This window comes from Phragmites australis, chromosome 9 (genome assembly GCF_958298935.1).
Source record: "Phragmites australis chromosome 9, lpPhrAust1.1, whole genome shotgun sequence".
NCBI classification, from domain to species: Eukaryota; Viridiplantae; Streptophyta; class Magnoliopsida; order Poales; family Poaceae; genus Phragmites; species Phragmites australis.
Genome location: NC_084929.1, coordinates 2,312,759 through 2,334,308, shown reverse-complemented (window position 1 = coordinate 2,334,308; position 21,550 = coordinate 2,312,759). Strand labels below are relative to the sequence as shown.

The 21,550-nt window shown below is 40.8% G+C and overlaps 2 protein-coding genes across 2 annotated transcripts; both read left to right on the top strand.

The window, feature by feature from the left end:
- Nucleotides 1–4,325: 4,325 nt before the first annotated feature.
- Nucleotides 4,326–5,845, top strand: LOC133928371 (trihelix transcription factor GT-3a-like). Its single transcript, XM_062374675.1, has 2 exons — nucleotides 4,326–5,388; nucleotides 5,541–5,845. Exon 1 carries the CDS (start codon nucleotides 4,437–4,439, stop codon nucleotides 5,355–5,357), a length of 921 nt encoding a protein of 306 aa, XP_062230659.1. The 5' UTR covers nucleotides 4,326–4,436; the 3' UTR covers nucleotides 5,358–5,388; nucleotides 5,541–5,845.
- A 5,151-nt stretch (nucleotides 5,846–10,996) lies between these two features.
- On the top strand, nucleotides 10,997–12,271 carry LOC133928370 (uncharacterized). Its single transcript, XM_062374674.1, has 2 exons — nucleotides 10,997–11,325; nucleotides 11,841–12,271. Exons 1-2 carry the CDS (start codon nucleotides 11,093–11,095, stop codon nucleotides 12,046–12,048), a joined length of 441 nt encoding a protein of 146 aa, XP_062230658.1. The 5' UTR covers nucleotides 10,997–11,092; the 3' UTR covers nucleotides 12,049–12,271.
- Nucleotides 12,272–21,550: the final 9,279 nt, after the last annotated feature.

The window sequence follows — 21,550 nt, the reverse complement described above, 5'->3', positions numbered from 1 at the left end:
GATCGAACGCCAGACCATGTGGGCCAACTAGCTTAACACACACGTACGTCATCCGTGCAGCACTGACCAACTACGCGATTATAGGCATGATTGGTGGGGCTTTGGCTATAAATTTTTTAAATCAGATATTGTTAGTTTTAAAATTTTATGAAATAGAATTATGAGTATATCGAGGTTTTTTTAATAAGTTGTTTTTTTCATTTAATATAAAAATAGAGGTTTAAACCATTTTACTTAACCTACTGACATACGATCTGATATAGAGATTAGAGCTCTTCCAAACAAGGTGTATATGAGGCCGTGCGTGAGACAAGCTGCAGGAGGAAGTTACTGAGCAATAATATCTTGGTAGGTCAAAATTTACTTTTTTAAAGAGTTCTTCATTCTAAAATACACCTTTTATAGTGGACGGAGAGAGCACTCGAGTGTTCACATAGAGGAAGGACAGTAAAAAAGATCGTAGCGAAATGAGAAATGCTGGAGAGAAGAGGGTCCTTGATTTTTTTTGAAGGAAAAAAGAAGACCCTTGATTGGTTTCTGTCGTGGCATGGTCGATTTACTTTTTTTTTACTTGACAAATATTTGATATTTCAGTTTGATGCACCAACCAGTCTCCGGAACAACAAAATTGTCAAGAGACGAGAACTTATCCATCCTTCGATATCATGTTCTTTTATTTGGCTTTCCCATCCTTCAGTATTTGGCGTAGGCATGTTCCTGTCCTCATATAAATGAATGAATGGCTGCATGGATGGATGGATGGATCGGCATAGGTGTACGAATGAGATCGATGATTAGAGTAAGATGAATAGATACTTAATAAATTTTTTTATTAATGATTTTTATTTATTTGGATCACTTAACGTACTTTAAAACTTAAATAGGTGTAAAAATCAAAAAAGTTTTAATCAGAAAAAATCGAGTTAACACAACACTATAGATGTTATATGAACCATATGTTCTATTTAAAATCAATCTATATGTCTTAGCACTCAAAATATCATAACTAGTAAAGAAAAAAAGATAAACATCGGGCAACGTACTTCTCCAAGTTGATTGTCTAGAGGCACGAAAATTCAAGACCTTATCATATAAGCGTGTGTATGTGAATTTTATATCTCTAGCAATTAAAAAAATAACCTCATATGGTGCTAAAATTTCAAACAAAAAAATAATGAAAATCAAAACCAGAAAGAAAAAATTTGCACATAAGCAAAAGAAACTAAAATAGGGAAACTAGAAGGATGGAAATTCTAACATACGAAACAAAATAAACTTTACTACTTAAAGAGATCTACCCTATTTTAAGCGGATTACAAATACTTTCCTTACAAAACTCTCACATATTACATATGCTAAGTATTCATCCTCATCTCTATAAAACTCTAGCATAATGCTCTTATCTGGATGGCACAAGAGGTTCAAATGACTGGTACTCTCTCTCTTATAGTCCTACCCTTTATCTATAGATCTAATAAACTTAATCCTAAGTTTCCTAACTTTTTTTCAAAATATATCTATCTTATAGTACATTTCTACCTACCATCGAGAACATTTAGTCTATTTTTTCTCCCTTCATCGAACGCCCACGATACCTTTACGACTTAGCTTTATCTTGATGCAAGCTTCATGGTAGTACCACATACTCCTCCAGTCCTCCTATAATTTTGAGGCCAACCTGCGTAACTCTAGCACGCTTCTCAAAAGCATAACTAGCCGTCACTTACTTCCACACAAAGCAAGCGCTCTGATGATGACGCGTGTCCTCCGTCTTGCGATCTTGACCGCCGACAAGTCTCTCCTACTCTTGATCCCTCGGTTCACCTTGTCACTGCACCGGTACCCCCTTCGCTTGATTTTATCAACATGCCATATTTATCCTTTGTTTCATGCTTTGTTTGATCTTCATATATACACATTTCTCTGTACTCCAAAACATCTTCAGGTAAGCACAAAATAAAAAACGTCAACTCAGTACACATCCTAGAGAAAATATGAACACCAGATGTTCCATTGTGTTTTGCTCTAAACACCGGACCATCTGCTGAGTGTAACACTATCTGTTTCAGAAAATTTTTGCTCTCTGTAAGAAAATGTCTGGTGAAAGCTTTCGATGATCTCATGTGCATCACCAGATAATCCGGTGTATGCTAATCCACCGAACCACCGTCCTGCAATCTCTAATCCGGTGTATGCTAATCCACCGAACCACCGTCCTGCAATCTCTCTGCAACAAAAGATCCGGTGCATTCTTCGATGTTCACAATTACAACAGCAGACTATCCGGCGTACATAATCAAACTTGATATCAAAAATCTCCTCTCTGCAGAAAATACTCCGGCACTCTCAAAGTCTATTATCGGACCATCCGGTGTTAGCTTTCATTTCTGCTTCAACATTGAAAATACTCCGGTGATATCCTTCGGTATAGTTACCATATTCACCGGACCTTTCGATATATTGATCTCTAATTTCGTTGAAAAATTACTCTTTGTAAGAAATAGTTCGACAAGTACACGTTATTCACACCGGAATTTTCGATGTTCACACCGATGTATATAATTTTTTCTATGAAAAAAATATTCTTTAATTTTAATGACCGCTAACTCAAGTTAGATCAACTTCTTCACTTGTTTTCTTAATAGAAACACGTACGCAGGGCACGGCCAGGCCAGCAAGGAGCAAGCAAAGCAGCAATCATGGCGTTCCGGCCAGCAAGCAAGCAGCTACCGATCGATCTCCAAATGGTGGCTGCCGCTGCTTGCTGGTGCTGCCTGTGCTGTTGCTCGTCGCGCCCCGGGCGGCGGCCATCTGGAGGAGCGCCAGAAACGCCAGGAGAGAGAGAGAGAGAGAGAGATCCAGTCTTTTTTCTTTCTTCTCTCATCTATCTGGAGATGCTTCGCAGCAAAGCAAGACTGGCGGGGCGGACCAACGGATGGCCAACTTTACGACGTGCAGTCGTCGGCGTGACGCCACTCCCCACGCACCGCCCAGCCCCGGCTCCCCTATGCGGACTCACCACAGGGAGGCCAGCAGGATCCTTTGTGAACACCGCCGCTCCAGCCGTCATGCGCCGCGCTACCTATAGTTCTTGCAAACCAGTGACGGATCCAAGGGGAGGGGCGCACTTGGGAGCCTAAGGACTTTATTTAATTTCTTAACACGGAAAAGAAAGAAGAAGAAAAAAAGAAAAGAGAAAGAAGAGGGAGATCACCTATTTAGTGGCTCTAGATCCTGTCACTGCTCGTAATACACAACGTGATTGTTAAATATCTCTAGTGTTCATATTATATGCGAACCGTCTGATAGAATATGGCTATTACAAATTTTTTAAAACTAAAACCGTATGTAGTTTTAATTATGATAATTAGTGGACTCTTCATAGAATTACAAATCAAAACTACATGTACATTTTAATTATGTGAATTAGTATTGATGTGGTAATATTTGCTTGTGTTCTGTATTCAAAGAAAATGAGGCCTATGAAAAGTAAAAATAAATAAAAACACAACCATCTTCAGTGTTAAATAGCCCGTGTAAAAAAATCCAAAGAACTAATAGTGTTGCACGATGCAAAACCGATCAATTGTGTACAAAGTTATATTGAAAACACTATTTCAACTAGCAGCGTAACGTTATTCCTACTTCTAGCTATGGTTTGTAATAGTTCCTTTTGTCAAATGTCTATATGTCATCATATCTTATTATAAGATTATCTCTTGTGTAGTAGATAGTCAGCGCATATATTTTCTTGCAACTTCCAGAAAAATGATTTAGTCGTATATATGCAGCCTTTTGGAGTCATGTGCACTGTCTCATGTCTCTAGCTAAGATCATCATAGTTGCTATGGCTAGAGAGTTAGATCAGACAAGATATGTCCATGTACTCTAGAGCCTTCATCTATCTATAATGCTTACGAAATGTCATTTTCAATTTCTTGTTCTGGCTATATTTGTCAAATCTTATACACATCATCGTTCTAGTGAAATTTTTTATATTAAGATCTTATTTATCAGAGCTTCAGCCTCTAAATCTATGCGCTTAAAGTAATTGGTAGATTAAAAGACTACACATGCAACATATTAAACTTGGTGTATAATATTTTTCATACCACTAATACAACAAACTTAAACATAACTATCAAACAAACATAGTGCTACTAGTTAGGTGGAAGTAGTTTTGCAAAAGACACAAATTTTGCATCTAACATTTTAGTCCTCTATGTTCCTTTGAAGACGTTGACAAGACACACGATAGGCTATAGAAGCTATCCTGGCGCAGAGGATCCAGATCTTGAAGAAACGTGATGTGAAAGCAAGCCGTTTCCGCGTTGAAACCCAAGAAGCAGAGCCGAGCAGATTTCCTTGCTCTTGACTTTGCATTCCACCCTACCCTGACCTCGTCGTCCAAATCCACATCCGGAAATTCCATCGCCATGGATCCCTTCCACCACCTCAACTCCTCCTTCTCCAGCCCTTACCACTCGCTCCTCTCGCCGTCCCCTCCCCTCCCGCCTCCTCTCGCCGCCGAGCCGCCCGCGGGAGCAGCCCTCGAGCGCGAGCGCCTGCCGCAGTGGTCGCACGCCGAGACGGCCGCGTTCCTGGCCATCCGCGCCGAGCTCGACCACTCCTTCCTCACCACCAAGCGGAACAAGGCGCTGTGGGAGGCCGTCTCCGCGCGCCTCGGCGCGCAGGGTTTCTTCCGCACCCCCGACCAGTGCAAGTCCAAGTGGAAGAACCTCGTCACCAGGTTCAAGGGCAGCGAAACGGCGGCGGACGCCGATCCTGCGGCGGCGGCGCAGGCCAGGCAGTTCCCGTTCCACGACGAGATGAGGAGGATCTTCGACGCCAGGGTCGACTGGGCGCGCGCATTGGAGAGGAAGAAGGCTAAAGGAAAGGATGTGCGACCGGAGGACGACGAAGCCGGCGGTGACGGAGAGGAGGACGACGGGGAAGAGGAGGAGCTCGAGGTGGAGATGGCAGAGGAGGAGGCCGGCAGGGTGGCATCGGAGGCGAGGGGCGGTGGGGCGAAGAAGCGCAGGCGGAAGCAGGAGGCGGCGAGGACTAGGGCGGCGGATCAGGGCGAGGTGGAGGCGATGCTGCGGGAGTTCATGCGGCGGCAGGTGGAGATGGAGGAGCGGTGGATGGAGGCGGCCGAGGCGCGCGAGGCTGAGCGCCGCGCGCGCGAGGAGGAGTGGCGCACCGCCATGGTCACACTCGGCGAGGAGCGGCTCGCGCTCGTGCGCCGCTGGCGCGAGCGCGAGGACGCGTGGCGCGCGCGCGCCGAGGAGCGCGAGGAGAGGCGACACCAGCTCGTCGCCGCCCTGCTCGCCAAGCTCGGTGGCGACTCCTCGTGATCAATCCCCATCCATCCATGCACACTCGCTGGTACGGACCAAAGCCACGCCCTGCCTACTCCCTGATCTGATCTTGACATGGTCTCAGTATGCATGCAAAGCTACCTCCATCTCCATTCCTTGCATTGAGTGACTGCAGTAGGTCTTCTGATGGAGAACATTTGTTGGATTATTCTTGCTCAGGAGCAACAATTGTTGGAGAAGCCCGCGTCGGCCGGATAGCTATGCTACTTTAGATGATCACTAGTGATCGATCAATTACATCTTTGTTGATTAGGGTTTCTTTAGACCGCTAGCTATTGATCGAGAGAAAAGGAAAGCTAGGTGTGTTCAGGTTGTGAAAAGGGTTTGCAACTCATGAAATCTTTGTTTGGCCAGCCTATAGTTAGCAGCTCTGGTCTTATCAGCTTCAGGAGCTGCCTGAGCTTTCTGGCTTTCCAAGTGCATGGATGCATGCCTTTACATGATCAATCGATGTGCGCCTTCTCCTTGGTTCGTCGTCTCCTCTTCTTTTCAAGATGATCTGTAGGATGATCTATATCTCGCAACATGGTCGGTGCTTCTGCAGTGATGATATCTCTGCAGTGTAGTACTTGTGCGGCTTTTGAGCAACATGCATAGTGTAGCTGCTGGATCTTTCTTCCTTTAGTTTCTTTCTTTTCAGTTGCTTGGGTAAAGATATCTCACTAGCTAAAAAGAGATTTGCATCTGAAAAGCCCTGGTGCTATCTAGTATGATCGGAAAAGAGAGCATGGTGGATACTGGAAGCACATGCTTGCTGATAGGGGTGCAGGCAGGCAGTATTGATGCCCCTCCCTGGCTTCCTGTATGCGTTTGCAAAGAGAGGTGTCCAGTAGAAGCCACTGGAACAACACTAGCTAGCTAGATCATCGTGTAGTGCTTGCTTATTGACTGATTAATTAGGATATATATTGCTAATTATGAGATGAACTCCCTAATGATGTGAACCGCGTGGCATAGCATGCATCATGGCATGAACACAATGGGCGCATGCGCGTGGTATGAACCCATGAGCATGCATGGTGTGGACGTAAGAAATGAAAAGTAGCTAGAGTATGAAAGCGCGTTACACATGTACAACCAGTTCTCTCGAAAGATCTCGCTGACCGGTTTAGCTAGTTTTTTTTAAGTACAAGTCACATACACACACAATATTTACACCGATATATAGTCATGTATAGTTTTGTTCTGGCACACGTTTAAATAAGATTGGAGATATAATCTCATGTAATATGGATATATTTTTTAACCACTGCACGCACATATGTGGTTCAGCTAGTTGATCAAGTAATGTCAGATTTTCTTGTACAATGTTTGCATATGCAGGTGCATTCACCCCATGTAAATGCTACCGAAATTTTATTGGAGCTCTGTGCTTTTCTCAATATCGAGAAAGATAAAACTGCCATGTACATATTCTGCACTCCATCGAAGTATTTTGAAAGCACAATTGCTGCATGTGGCCTGTGTGGAACCTTGAAAGCCAGATGATATCAATTGCCTCTGAGACTTTCAAGTTCAGTACCTCCCTACTGTAAACTTTAGTGCATATGCTACCTGCTAACACACTCGATAGTGCGTGTGGTCATAACAACCGTTTGTTGGGGATGGGTAGCTAAATAGCTACTAGCATGACCATGTATGTCACTGAAAAAACTAGATGTGGCAAATAGAGATGAGAAACAACAATATTAGTAACTAGGCATAGAATACCTGTTTTTCACTTATCCTCTAATTTTGTCCAAATGTCGATCATATATTAATTGAAAGGCAATCGATCACATTTTTTCTTTGCATGCATGCATCTACATATAAGTGTAATCAGTTTTCTTACCGTCCAGCAACACTAAATATTTAGGAAATACCTATACAAGAAGATTAGATGACAATGACGAGCAAAGTGACATCAGCGCGCGTATCATCAATCCGTGACCTAACAGTACATGTGTAAGCAAGTTGCCTATTAGTTGGTACGTCCAGCTTTGTTGATATGTTTTGGCCACTGTTCACTTTTGATGAGTGTGATCTTGAGTGTTCACAATGGCAACAAACAATCAAAGGATATGTTGCTTGAAAATTCTCTTTGGCTTTATCCTCAACATGAAACAAAGTAAATAATGTTTTTGGAAAAGTGTTGGTAATTTGATTGATCAATAATACTGATTTTATTGGTTACTTCTTTTTTATCTCAACTTGAGATTATTTGCTAGTTGAACTAATTGGCCTCTTTTTATTTTATTTTTTCTGAATGACTAACCTCTTTTTCTCATGATTGTACAGATTAAGCTTAGTTTTACTCCAAACACTGATAACAGTAGATAACAATATATTGTTTTTAGTAGGATTCAGCTTATTTGTGTTCATGTTTTTATATGCATATGTGTTATTACTTCTGCGGCATGACAACTTGATGATGTTACTATGATTTCATACTTTGACCGATATTTTGTTGAAGTGAGTATAGAATATATATCCACTTTTCATACTAGGTATTAGTTCCATAAAACCATTGCAACTTGCATGGAAATATCAAATATATGATTAACCTTGCTACTTGGAGTAGCAGTACTCCCTTCGTTCAGTATTTGTTTTGAGTTCGGTATTTGAAGTTGGATTTTAACTAAGTTTTTCTTAAAAAATATATCATTTATAGCTATAAAACCTATATAGTATGAAATCATTTTGAATTGTGAATCTAGTTGTATAATTTTATACACTAGAAATTTCTATAATTTAATTAAATATTAGTAAAAGTACATAAATATTGATTTTTTTAAAATACATTTACTATTTCTAAATGGAGGGAGTAGCAACCAGTAAAATAAGCTATCTTTTGAAAGAAACTGAAATAAACTATTGATTGCTTACTGGATCATCACCGATATATAGATTCTGGATGCACAGTCAATTTCTTTGAATGCATGATTCATATCAGCGTCAGGTCAATCTGCCCTAGTGTGAAGTCAAGGATAGAGATGTTTAGCCAAAATCTAGAGAGACCTCCTTGACATGCCATTAATATATTCTCTAGTTCGAGCACCAATGACGATCTGAGACAAGATCGATGTGACTCAAGTAAACAACGAGTAATTGTCCGTTCAGTTGAATCCTTCAGAAGTAAGGACAGTACAGATTGATGGATATCGAACGATGAGACATCGGAGCCGAATTGTACTTATGAAGTTGTATTATTGAAGTGATCAGAATCGGAGGTTGTATATAATTTGACTACTAACTGATAATGCATGATATGTGTACCAGTAGAGATCAGCGATCTATATATGTTGCTTGAATTGATTTGCTGATACGCTTTCACGATTTATATGATCGATCGATGAATATGCGAAAAATCATCTTCGAGTGTAGATAGCAGGCTAGGTACGTAGCCACCGTGTATTATGCCGGTGGTATAGCTTTTTCATGAATAATATGAATTTATGACAGTATCTGCATGGGTCTTATTAGATCATGTTTGTTTGTGTTTTTGTTGGTTTCTGCTTCTCAGAAAGTAGAAGTTGAAATAAATAATCTGTTTTTGTTAGTTTTTGGTTGTGATTTCTGAGAAAAAAAAATAGTTTTTTACTACTACAGAAGATTAAGAAATCAGAAGTAAGTTTGAATGTGCTTGTATGCATGGGCGGTTTTACCACGTGAGCGTGTTTTTGCCATGTGGGCATATTGAGATGGCTGATTTGGTCTAGCTTACAACCCACCTACGCATATATGACAATGCAGACTCTGACCCCACTTATCATTATCTCTCCGGAGGATGGGGAAGCAACATGACCAAGTCGACGACGCATGGCAAAACCACTTGATAAAAGGAAGAATAAAAACAAGATTATGTGACATGTCAGCTCAAATGGCAAAAACCGTCCATACAAATCTGCCATGTAAGTAAAACCACCCTCTAAAACCAGTAAATCATGCATTAGTAGTTAGTTAACTTGATAGATTAATTTTATAACTGCATATACAAATATACATACCATATGGATCGATGAATTTAGACAGAATATGGATATACAATTATGTAAATTCTAATCGATTTTTGTATCACACGTTCAAACTAGGTTTATTCGCTAATCCAATGGTTAGAAAAAAAAACAATGGCGTATACTTGTTTATGGATTTTGAATCTGATGCATGTTGCATATATACAAAGATCAGTTTCGTACTCTCACATATATATTGAACAAAAAGGAAATAGAGAGACCATACAAGAAATGCATGCACGTGGAGCTTAAGCTTGACCAACGACCAATGTGAAAAAATGTGAATGGATATGCGCGTGCATGCTTAAGTGCGGACGCGCGCAATTTATCTTTTATGCGGTGTGAAAATCTGCTGCTTGCAATTGCTTCACATTGTGGTGTGAAATATTCTTTGCTGTGTCGCACCGCAAGAGTACTTCACACGGGCAGCTGCTGATTGCTCAAGACCAATCCACGTAATCACTTACGCCGGCCCATACGTCATCGACCATGCATGCATGGCGTGGTCTAATCCTTCAGCGACAAGGTACCGTCGGTTGACACTTAGGATTATTGACCCGTTAAAGTTTCACCCGCAGGAGACGTTAGGGTTCGGGCTTCTGCTGGTGAGCTTTTTCGATAAGGATTTGCGCTCTGAAGACTTAGAGAGAGATTGGAGAGCGGCAGGCTGGTTCGGTGGAGGAGACGAGCGTACAGGCAGAGCGATGAGGCGGCGCAAGGGTGGGAACACCGTCGGACGTGGGCCAAGTGACAATTAGTTGATGAGCCAGTTTCAAGGTGGGGAGCTTCAAAACTAAGAGGTTGGCGAGTGGATATGAATTCGGTGGTGGAGACGTCGTTGGAAACAACACTAGGTAATCGGGAGGGGAGGGAGCGAGTTGGTGTTGGGAGTTTGAAACTGACCTTTGGACGGTTGGATCGTGATCCGATGGTCAATTTTCATTGCATGAGAATTTTGTTGTTTTTATATGGATGAGAGTTAGCATGTATTTTTTTCTTTCCTTGAGATGCACGTACGATTGACTTGTGCTTTAAGACCCAAAGAATCTTGCGAGGAAATACGAGCCTGATTGGGTCTACGAAACAAGATTGGTTTCTCCTCTCTAGGCTCGGTCAAAACTCAAAAGAGGACAACGTAATTATTGCAGTAGTTCTAGAATGGTCATTAGACTTTTGAGGCCTTGTAATTGTAGCGGCCCATCCAGTTTCCGGCCCAACCAGTCCATCTATATTGATGGGCTTTACTCGTTTGGGCCTCGGAAGGCCGGAGTGCTTGTGTAGTTCCGGTGGGCCTGGTATCCTATAAAAGAAATGGGCCTAGTTGTTGGTCCACCTCAGAAGCCCTTTCCAAAACGGACCCAAGCTATATTTTTTTATATTTTCAAAATTCAAAATTAGTATTTTTTAGCCGCTTGTTCCAAAAAATTACAGGACTAGTTCTGCAATTTTATGAAATAGGCATCTAAAAATGCTAAACTTGAAATTTGAAAATATGAAAAATAAAAAATCCCCGAGCTAATCCAACGGTGTCCGACCGATGCGGCTGCTGGAACGTACGGCCTGGATGGTGGGGGACCTATCCTTGCAGTGCAAATGTGCAGTGCTCGCAGCCACCCAAAGCAGAGACCCGGATCCGAGGCAGTGGTGACCTCTCAAAAACCCAGCCGCAGTGAGCAAGCTCAGCTCAGTCTCAGCTCAGCAGCTGAAAATATCTTATCCATGGAGGGAGCGGCCCTGACGATACGCTCCACCTCCCACTCCCAGGGCCCCCCTGCTGCTTCTGCTCCTGCGCATGACCACCGGCGAACTGCAGCGACCGTGCCGCGCCGGCGCCGGACGCCGTGCGGCCGGCTCCGGGCGTTGCCGGCGGAGCTCAGCGAGATCCTCAGCCCCAAGCTGGTGCCCGGCTCGCCCGCCGACACCGGCGACGTCTCGTCGCTCATCCCAGTCAGGCGAGTAGCACTTACAAATTAACTCGGTGCTCGTAGATGCCAATTTAACTCGACATTAGCCTGGTTGTAGTGTTGTTTGATGCAAAATTTTCTCGACAAATTGTTCGATGTTACTGCACAGTAAAACAAAAGGTATTCTTGGTCTAGGTGCAGCTAAAATCTTTTAGTTAGAAAATATCATAAATGTAACTGTAGATCCACCAATGCCTACCTGCACCTTTTGGCTTTTGCTCAACACGCATATCTTTCCACACTTCAATTCAGGTAGCAGCACCTGTGTCCTTTTTTTTTTCTTTCCGAATTAGACGTCTTGAATCCGAGTCAGATTTTGACACCCATGTTAAATTCCAAGTTATATTTTACATGTTCAAATTTTATTTATCGAACCATTGTGCAGCACACTGGCATGCACTACTTGTATGCCATATGTATCTTTATATATGCAGGTGCCAGCTGACACACACACACAGTCGCTGCTCACAATTTTCTGTCACCTGCTGTGCTGATTTACGCAGTGCTCTGATGCTGCTCTTCTACTTCGTGTCCAACTGGGTGGTGCCTGAGCTGCTCATGAAACGGCTCCAGCCCAAGGCTGAGGATGAAGCCGCTGCTGCATCAACAGCATCCATGTCGTCATCGACGCAGCAGGGGGATGCCTCCGACGGCAAAATCCGACCGAAGGTCAAGAGGAAGAAGAGCAGAAAAGCAGCCATGAAGGTTTAGGATGCATTGCATGAATGGAGGCTTCTCAGATCATACAAAACTACCAAACATAAGAATACGTCAGCAATCAAAGAGTCTCTGAAGAAGATATAAATATGTAGTGCCAGCTGATATGCATAATGTACTCGTTTTCTGAATAAAAACTACCAAACATTGTTCCAAAGCTATGTGGGTATCAAAGACCATGAGTACTGCTAACAATTATGTAATTATCCATCCCTAATTACAAGTTTCAGAATCACAACTACTAAGAGTGAGTTTTTTTATTTTTATATTTTCTCGATTAAAAATTTGAATAAATAGATTCCTCGTAAAAAAATTACAAAAATAGGCGTTTGCAGCCCTCTGAGAGGACTGCAACCCTCTGGGAGAACGGTTAGACATCCTTACCGTCCCCTCAGAGAGCGGCTAAAGCCTACCCACCGCGCCGTGCCCTTATCGCCCCCTGAGAGGGTGGTTACGGCCCCTTACTACCCTCTCAGGGGGCGGTAAGGAGGTTGCTGGTCCGCCTCCCCGCCTCCCCCCTTCTTTATAAAAGGGTAAAAAATAAAGATAAATCCTCATTTTAATCCGAAAAAGAGAAAGCTCTTAAGAGGGAGGAGAGGAGAGGAGAGGAAGAGAGCACGGCGAAGTCCTGCTGCATTTGATCCACGGATTTGAAGATCACTTTCCGGTAAGTTTTTGTATAATTTTATTGTTGTTAATAAGTACAGTAGCACTATATGACATAGGTTTGATATGTATGACCTAGGGTTTAGAAAATGCTGTATTTAATAGAAAATTGTCAATATTACTTACGATATGGTAGGATAGCAATGAAATACAGAATATTATTTATAGTATGTTAGTTTTGAATATATAAATTGTATAGAGTAATAATTGTAGGGTAGCATTTTGTGACATAGGAATTAGCACTGTATGATAATGGTATGACTTAGGATGTAGGGTTTAGAAAATGCTAGTATACTGTGAATATTAATTTTGACATGGTAGGATAGCTATTAAATATAGATTGTATAGAGTAATATTTGTAGGTAAGTTGGTTAGGGGTATTATTGAAGAACCTATTGTTAGGTATGAATCGGTGTCGGTAAATTTTTTATTTTCGATACTGAGAAATATAGCTCATCGGTCTTAACATTGTTTATATTTGAGGATGTTTTCAGGGATGACAAATACATTAATTTTTTAGATATATTATGATGAGGGTGAAATTAGGTATGGTTCTAACGGTGTAGATCTGTATGAATTTCGTAATGTTATGAAGGGTCTTAGTAAAGCTAATGAGAGGACCATTGCGGATGTGTGTAAGTGGCTGATGCGGTTTTTCCAACTAGATCCGCAGCAACATGATCTTAAGCTGAAAGCTATCCTTAGCCGTGCTAGTCATGGATACTTTGACGAGCTTGTTCCAATCGAAGCCACATCAATTTGGAGGCAGTATATAGATATATCTTGTGAACGTGGCATGGCTCTGATTTTATTAGCTGAGGCGTAACTGAAAGATCAAACAGAGGTGAACTTTGCGGAAGCAGTAGCGGACCAAGTGAGGCAGTGGAAGATATTTCGTCTAACTTTTTCTTTGTCCATTGAGCGGCTATGGTGCCTTCATGATGTACCTTCATCTCCACACAAGGTTCGCGATGACGCTACGTGCACTTCCAAACTTCCTACAATTTTGAGACGAAACCGCAAAATCACCTTGAATGCTTCTCAAAACGTAACTCACCACTACTTGCTTACACCTTAAGCAAGCCACCCGATGTCAACTCTTGCGATCTCGACCACCGGCAAGTCTCTCCCGCTTTTGATCCCTCAAGCCACCTTGTCACTTGTACCGGTATCCCTTTTGCTTGACTTTGTCAACACAACATATTCATCCAACTTCTAAAGCTTTGCTTTTTCTTCACGTATACAGCTAGGATGACCTTTGACTCTATCTGACTTCCTTGATTGTTCGACACCAAGCATCCCGCTTAGCCCTGATCATCCCGCCGTCGACTGTCAAGTTGCATCTATCACATACATATAACAAGACAAGGACAAAAGTTTCTCCAACTCTATCTCCAATTAGTCATAATCAAAATTCTCAATTGAAGACTCATCATAGAAAAATCATGAACACCAGATGATCCGGTGTATACTTTTTCTTAGCACCGGACCATCTAGCGTGTGAAAAACCTTTCTTCATTAAGCCGAGAGAAAATTTCCTTGAAAAAGCTCCGGTATACACACCGGACCATCCAGCGTGTACAAAAGCTCTTTCTCCACTGAGCTGATGAAAACTTCTAGAGAATGCTCCGGTGAAATATCCAGTGTGCACAACTGCCATCACTAGATCTTCAGGTGTTCAACTTCATTCTGCCAATAAGAAATAAATCTCCTGAAAAATACTCTGATGTGCATACCTCACTAACACCAGACCATCCAGTGAAGTCTTCAATTTTCTCTTCCGAGTCAAAATCCTTTGACTTGAACTTCTTCTGAACAACAGATGATCCGATATGATCTTTTTTCTAAGCATTGAATCATCCGATGTTTGCAATTTTTCTAGTTCAGAGATAAAAACTCTAACCCCTATTTTTTCCTAACTCTAGTTAGTCATAATCATAATCATGTATTGTAATACATAGACATACTCATGTAAATCAGCCTCAACTTAACTTAAACTTTGTTAATAACTCATAACAAGTGAAAATAAAATACATATCCATTTGGTTTCTCAGTTTCAGCTAACTGCTCTTCACTTTTCCTGAAAATCTAACTCAGAAAACTGACCCATTTAGCACCGATCAGCTTATGGTGTCTACTATGTCTGTAGCATCGTGTCCAAAAATCTTAAATTATTAGTGACATACACCTAAAAGGATAATAATTAAATTACACTACTCATCGAGCCTAGAGATTGAAGATTTGTATTTGCAGTAAACTTTAGTTGCCCATGAAGCAATCTTATTCATTTCATGAGCAAACTCCACCGATTCAACGGGGTAAATTTCATTGCTATATTTGTTGTAGCAATCAAACTTCTGGTTTCGTTTTGTTTTCTTTTTAGCGAGGAAATTCGACTTCTGGCTAGTGTCATGCCCTTCTAGAATATCTATCTCATGGGAGTGGCTACAACTTGCAAAAACATGTGCACCACTTGCAGCCAACTTCATAGGCAGCCTCTTTCTTGCTTTCAAGCAAGAGAACACAAACCGGCATCCATGCCGTCCCTCGTATTTCGATCTGAAATAGGTAGGGAAAATCTATGCCATTGCTTAAAGGCAGGCAGTAATTTTGATAGATAAATATGATGTACACATGACAGGTCTAAATAATTTTGCACACCGGTGTTCAAAGTTCTAAGAATTTGACTGCCTGCTCTGGAACAAACAAACACACAAAATTGACCACCACAGACAAGGGCCAAGAAACATTTGCCAAGAACTTCTCTGTGGCTAAGGAGGAGCCCGGACAACCGATGCCACCAGAAGATGGAATCCTGTGTGGCGCGAAACTCCACAAGGGTAAAGAGTCAGAAGGCAAACAGTGAGGGGAGGACTAAGAAGCTGTCAGAGATCACTCACTATTCACTCGATCGACCGGCAATGGTGGTGATGTGACACGTCTCCACTCCCTACCGATATAATCTGTCTCCTTTTAGACCATCTCCAACAGTTACCTTAAATTTTCATCCTCAAAATATTATTACAGCATCCCCTATCACTATTACAACATCCCTTATCACTAACACTGTAGCAGTACTGTATCACTGGATACAGGTTCTGTTAGAGATGAAATTCCAGTGCTACAGTACACCTTAAAGTACTGTAGCACTAGAATTTGCAGATTTGGAGACTCCATTAGAGATGGCCTTACCACCTTTCATCGATTCCTTTACAGACTAAAGTCTCTTCGCAAAAGATTTAATTTTTACAGCATTTCAATAGTTTTTTTTACTATTATTGTTATGAAAGTATTCTCAAGATCATTTTTTAATAGAATTTTCTCTATTTTTTTCACATCAAAAGAAAGTTATTAAAAATAAAAGAAAATAAAAAAAATAAGAACAAGATGAGAAATCGAAAGGTGAACAAAATGAAGATAATATTGTTGGTATGGTCTTATCACTCGCTTGCTCACAAAGCATTCACGGCGGCTGGCTGCTGCATCCGCCAGGTTAGAACTTAGAAGTCGTGCTTTGTTCGCATGCATGCTCTGTCTCGCTGCCACTGCTCCTCTGCTTGTGCCCGTCCGGCCGTCCCTGCCATGGCCAAGATGCAGATGAAGGGACGATTCATGGGGCTCGATCGGAGCTGAAAGTAAAAGGCTCCCTCCCGAATCCCAGTCCCCCCGTGCGCACGAACGAACACGCGACGCGAGTACGTGATCCGGCGTTCGTGCTCACCAGCGGTTGCTGCAGAGACCTTCCTGCTCTCGATTTCATTTTTCTTTTTTCTGGCGGAGATTGCGACAAAATTGAGCAGTGATTTATTGTTGTTTCTTTTTTTAATTTCTTTTACTAGGGGAAAGGTTTTGGCTGTTGTGTTGAGTGGTCTTCGGGGTAATTTTCGCAAAGATGGTAATATTTGCAGGCACTGTCACTATTTTTGTCCGGAGAATGGAGATCGGCTTGTTGGTTTTTCTGGCTGTTGATTCTTTATTTTTTTTGCAATAAATTTTTAAACTGTCATATATCTAAAGTTAGAAAAACTTCTCTTATTTATTAGTTTTTAGTTTATTTTTTAAAATAAGTTTTTCAACTTTTTCAAAAGCTAGCTCACATTTGAATTGTTTAATTCGGTTTCTAACTTATGAGAAACAAAAGTATAGAAAACTCGAACTAATACCAGTAGTAGCTAAGGTAGCTAAGAGTAATTTTTCTAATAAATAGTATGATGAGAAGTCAAAAAATTATTGTAAAAATCAACCGCTAAAATTTAAAATAATTTTTTTAAAAACATATTTTTTTAGAAAAATAAAAAATAGAAGCTCAAACAAGAGCAAACCGGGCGAGACAGACGCAGTCGCGTTGGTCCACATTCTGTTCACCAAGGTCGAGTTAGGGACCATTCCCGGCTAGGGGTCCTGTGGGATGTCTTAACACAAAAATATGAGTTTGTTGTGTTTGCCAAACCATCGGCGTGATCTCGATGTAGGCATCCGAGCTGTTGCGCATTGCAACGATCGGATAGGCTCCCGAGCAGTTCAACTCTGCCCCTACAGGACACGCTGATTTTTTCTTTCAGGACAACCAATGCAGATGGTACTGCATTGGTTAGCCTCTTGAGTGAGCTGGGAGAGAGGGGAATGGAAGAGTGTGGGCAAAAGATGGACGGTTGGTGGTGTATGCAAGCTAGCTAGGAGAAGAAGAGAAATTGAAAGAGGCGAAGTTTTTGTGTGGTTAAGCGATTGATTAGGTCCAGTGGTAAGCAGATGAAATGGAGTAAAAGATGATATCCATATCAGCACTTGCACTAAAAAAAGTTATGTGTGAAGGCGGTGGTGGGGTGGGACGAAAGAGGGTCAGTCACATGCCACAGATATCAATCGGCAATCTTTACTATATCAAGGATATGTAATATACAGAGGATTATAATGAACGTCTCAACTCCTCTCACAACTTATAATAGTATTTATATAGGTGAACACATACGATTTGAGTCTAATACGGATTATTTCAGAACACGAGCTGAAAGGGTTCTATGTATGGCCCAACAAGAATTCGGGTCACAATCCAACAAACTCTACCTTAAAACAAATTACATCTTGTAGCAAATGAAAAATCATCAATGAACTCTCTTCAATAATAAATATCACCGACGTTAAAAGTCTCTATGACTCAAACTATAACACCAACTAAACTTGAGCATAGCTCGAATTTAGCAGGAATTGACTTTGTCATCATATCAACATGATCATCATGAGTGCTTATCTTGTATGTTTTAATATCACCTAATGATATATCAAATATATGATATCTCACATCAATGTGCTTTGTTTTTTCATAGAACATCTGATCCTCTATAAGATAAATAGCACTCTAACTATCAAAAAAATATTAATGTGAGAATTATCTCTATAAATCTTAGTGTATAAACATCTCAGCCAAACGTCTTCTTTGTATACTTCAGAAATAGCCATATATTCAGCTTTAATAGTTGATAAAGCAACAGTAGTACGCAAATATGCTTTTCAACTAACAACACAACCACCAATAGTGAAAATATAACATGTGAGAGATCTCCTCTTATCCAAATCACTAGCCTAATCTGAGTCAACATAACCAATAAATTCATCTCCAGATTTCTTAAACTACAAAAAAGCATTACAAGTACCATGCAGATATATAAAAATCCACTGAACAATTTTCTAATGCTCTTTGTTAGGATTAGCCACAGATCTACTAACAACACTCAATGCATGAGATAAATCATGACGCGAGCAGACTATAGCATACATAAGTGAACCAACTACACTTAAATATGAAACTCTAGACATATACTCAACATCATAATCCGACTCAAGACATAAAGCTGAAGATAATTTGAAATGTGCAGCTAATAGAGTATTCACTGGTTTTACATCATGCATATTAATACCCTTGTTGACTAAGATATAACTTGCCATCATTCCTGCCAAGTATTTTCTTTGCTGCACCTAAATCTTTCATCTTAAATTCATTACTCAACTGTGATTTTGATTTGGCTATTTCTGATTTATCCTTAGCAACAATCAACATAGAGAAGCAAATAAATAACTAAACTATTAACATTTTTCTAATAGACATAGCTATCATAATCAAAATATTTAAAACTATTAGAGAGCATAAATGTGTCAAACCTCTTATACCACTGTCTAGGGGATTGCTTTAATCCATAAAGAGATTTTTTTAATTTACAAACAATGTCTTCTTTTCAGGAATAACAAAACCTTCAGGTTAATCCATATAAATGTCTTCATCTAACTCCCTATATAAAGATGCAGTTTTAATATCTAATTGCTCAAGATCAAAATCACGTATAGCAACAATATAGAGTAAAGTGTGAATAGAAATATGCTTCACAACAGAGGAGAAGATATCATTATAATCAATACATAGAATCTGGCTATAGCCTTTTGCAATCCTTGTTTTATACCTTGCTATTTCATTAGGAGAAATAACCTCTTTTTTTAAAAAAAATCCACTTGCAACGAACATGATTCTTCTCTTTTGTTAATTTTACTAAATCTCAAATACCATTCTTTTCAAGTGATTCAATATTATCTTGCATTGAAGTCATCTAGTTATTGCAATCAATAGAAGTAATAGCCTTATTACAAGTAGAAGTTTCTACATTATATTCAACTTCTTCTGCACAACACAAAGCATAAACAACAATATTACACTCCTTAATTAACCTCTTAGATGGATTAATTTTCCTTCTAGGCCTGTGAACTGCAGTACAATGTTGTGTAGGCTGCACAACAGGAGAGGAAGGTGAAACACTAGATGAATCATGATAAATAAATATTTTTTTAGTAATAGGTGCATTTTGAATAGCAACAATTGGTGTACTTTCTGTATTAATAAAATACTCCACCTGCACGCTAGAACTCTGTTGACTCTAAACGGGAGTATTAGGCAACATAGCAGATTCATTAAAGATAACATTTCAACTAATCACCACCTTTTGTATTGCAGGATTCCATAATTTATAACATTTAACACCAGATTTGTAACCAAGGAATAATCACTTAACAGCTTTAGGCTCTAATTTACCATTATCAACATGAGCATAAGCAGAACAACCGAAAACTCTCAATTCTAAATAATCAGCTAGAAAACCATATCATACCTCAATTAGAGTTTTTCTTATCAATGACAATATTAGATGATCAATTAACAAGATAGCAAGCAGTGGAAGCGGCTTTAACCCAAAGATAACAATGCCCTCATGCTCTCTAGTGGCTACTGAAAGGACAATGATGTCGCCTAGAGGGGGGGGGGGTGAATAGGCGTTTTACAAAAATTCGTCCCTTTTTACCGTTGGCCTAAATTTGCAGCGGAATATACATTAACGGATTTTTCACAAGTAAAAAACCTAAATATGCTAGGCTCAACTAGTGCACAATCATCCTAAATAAGTGTGGAAATTACAATCCTAAGGTGACTAAAATTATTCAATTCTAGCAAGAGATATGCAATAAAACTTAAATTGAAAAAGGCTGAAAACACTGTTTATATGCCTGAAATTACTGTTCACCGGATACTCCGGTGCAGCCCGGATACTCCGGTGTGTACAGGTCCGGAAACTCCGGTGAAGTCCGGATTCTTCGGTTTCTGTACAGAACAGAGCCCGAAACTGAATAAAAAAGATGGATAGAGAGTTCTAGCTCAAACCAAGTGATGTCGTGTGTTCCCGGAGATGATTCCAAGTAGATCCACGAAGAATCTACACTCAAATACACACAAACAAGTAGATCGAGCAATATGCACCAAGATTTGAACAAGAACTCAAAAATAAAGAAACAAGAGAGGAGACACAAGATTTGTTTCCCGAAGTTCGGATTCACCACCGTGAATCCTACGTCTCCGTTGAGGAAGCTCCAACGAGCCGGGTCTCTTTCAACCGCTTTTCTCGATCCACTAGCTTTATCTCTTCCCTTTCGGAGGTGAGATCGACCTTCACAAACTTTCCCGCGGCTCACCACACGTGCGGGAGCTCACCGGGCAACACCTAGCCGGCTAGGAGGTTTCACCTCCAAGAGTAACAAACACAATCGAACTTCTTGCCGAGAACTCAAGTGCTCAAGATTGGATTTTAGCTCACTTGCACTCAATCTTCCAATCTCTCAACCCAACTCACTTTTCTTCTCAAATTAAACACTAGAATGGAGTGGGAGAGGTTCTTTTGGCTCTAAAAATGTGTTCTTTCGTGCCCCTTGCAGCAGCCCCAAAGGATGGGTTGAGTGGGGTATAAATAGCCCACTCCAAAGAACTAGCCGTTACTGTTTTTGTCAGAACTGACCGGAGTATCCGGTGAACACCGGAGTATCCGGCCCTAAATCCAAATACGGCGTCAGAACGGTCTCAGAATATGTCAGAACTAGCCGTTATGCTCTTTTCTGGACTTTTACCAGAGTCTCCGGTCGGCACTTAACCCAGAAAACAGCCCCGGAGACTTCCCGGAGTCTCCGGCCACTCTAGGTACCGGAGTATCCGGACTACACCGGAGTCTCCGGCCACAGCACAGCTGACCTCCGAAAAACGGCGATAACTTTTGATCCCGGAGTCCGATTTCGACGATTTTGGACTCTATGGAAAGCTTATTCAGAGGGCTACACATCCCAACTGAATTCATGACCTAAAACATATAGGATCAAATTAGGAACACTCCAAAACCTATTTTGGACACTTCTACACTTCCCGCTCCGGACTCTTAACGACAAACTCTCACTTTGGGTTTGGTTGGGAACTCTTGAGCACTGAGACGCGACAATTAGCTCACGTTGCATCCCTCTTAATAGTGCGGCA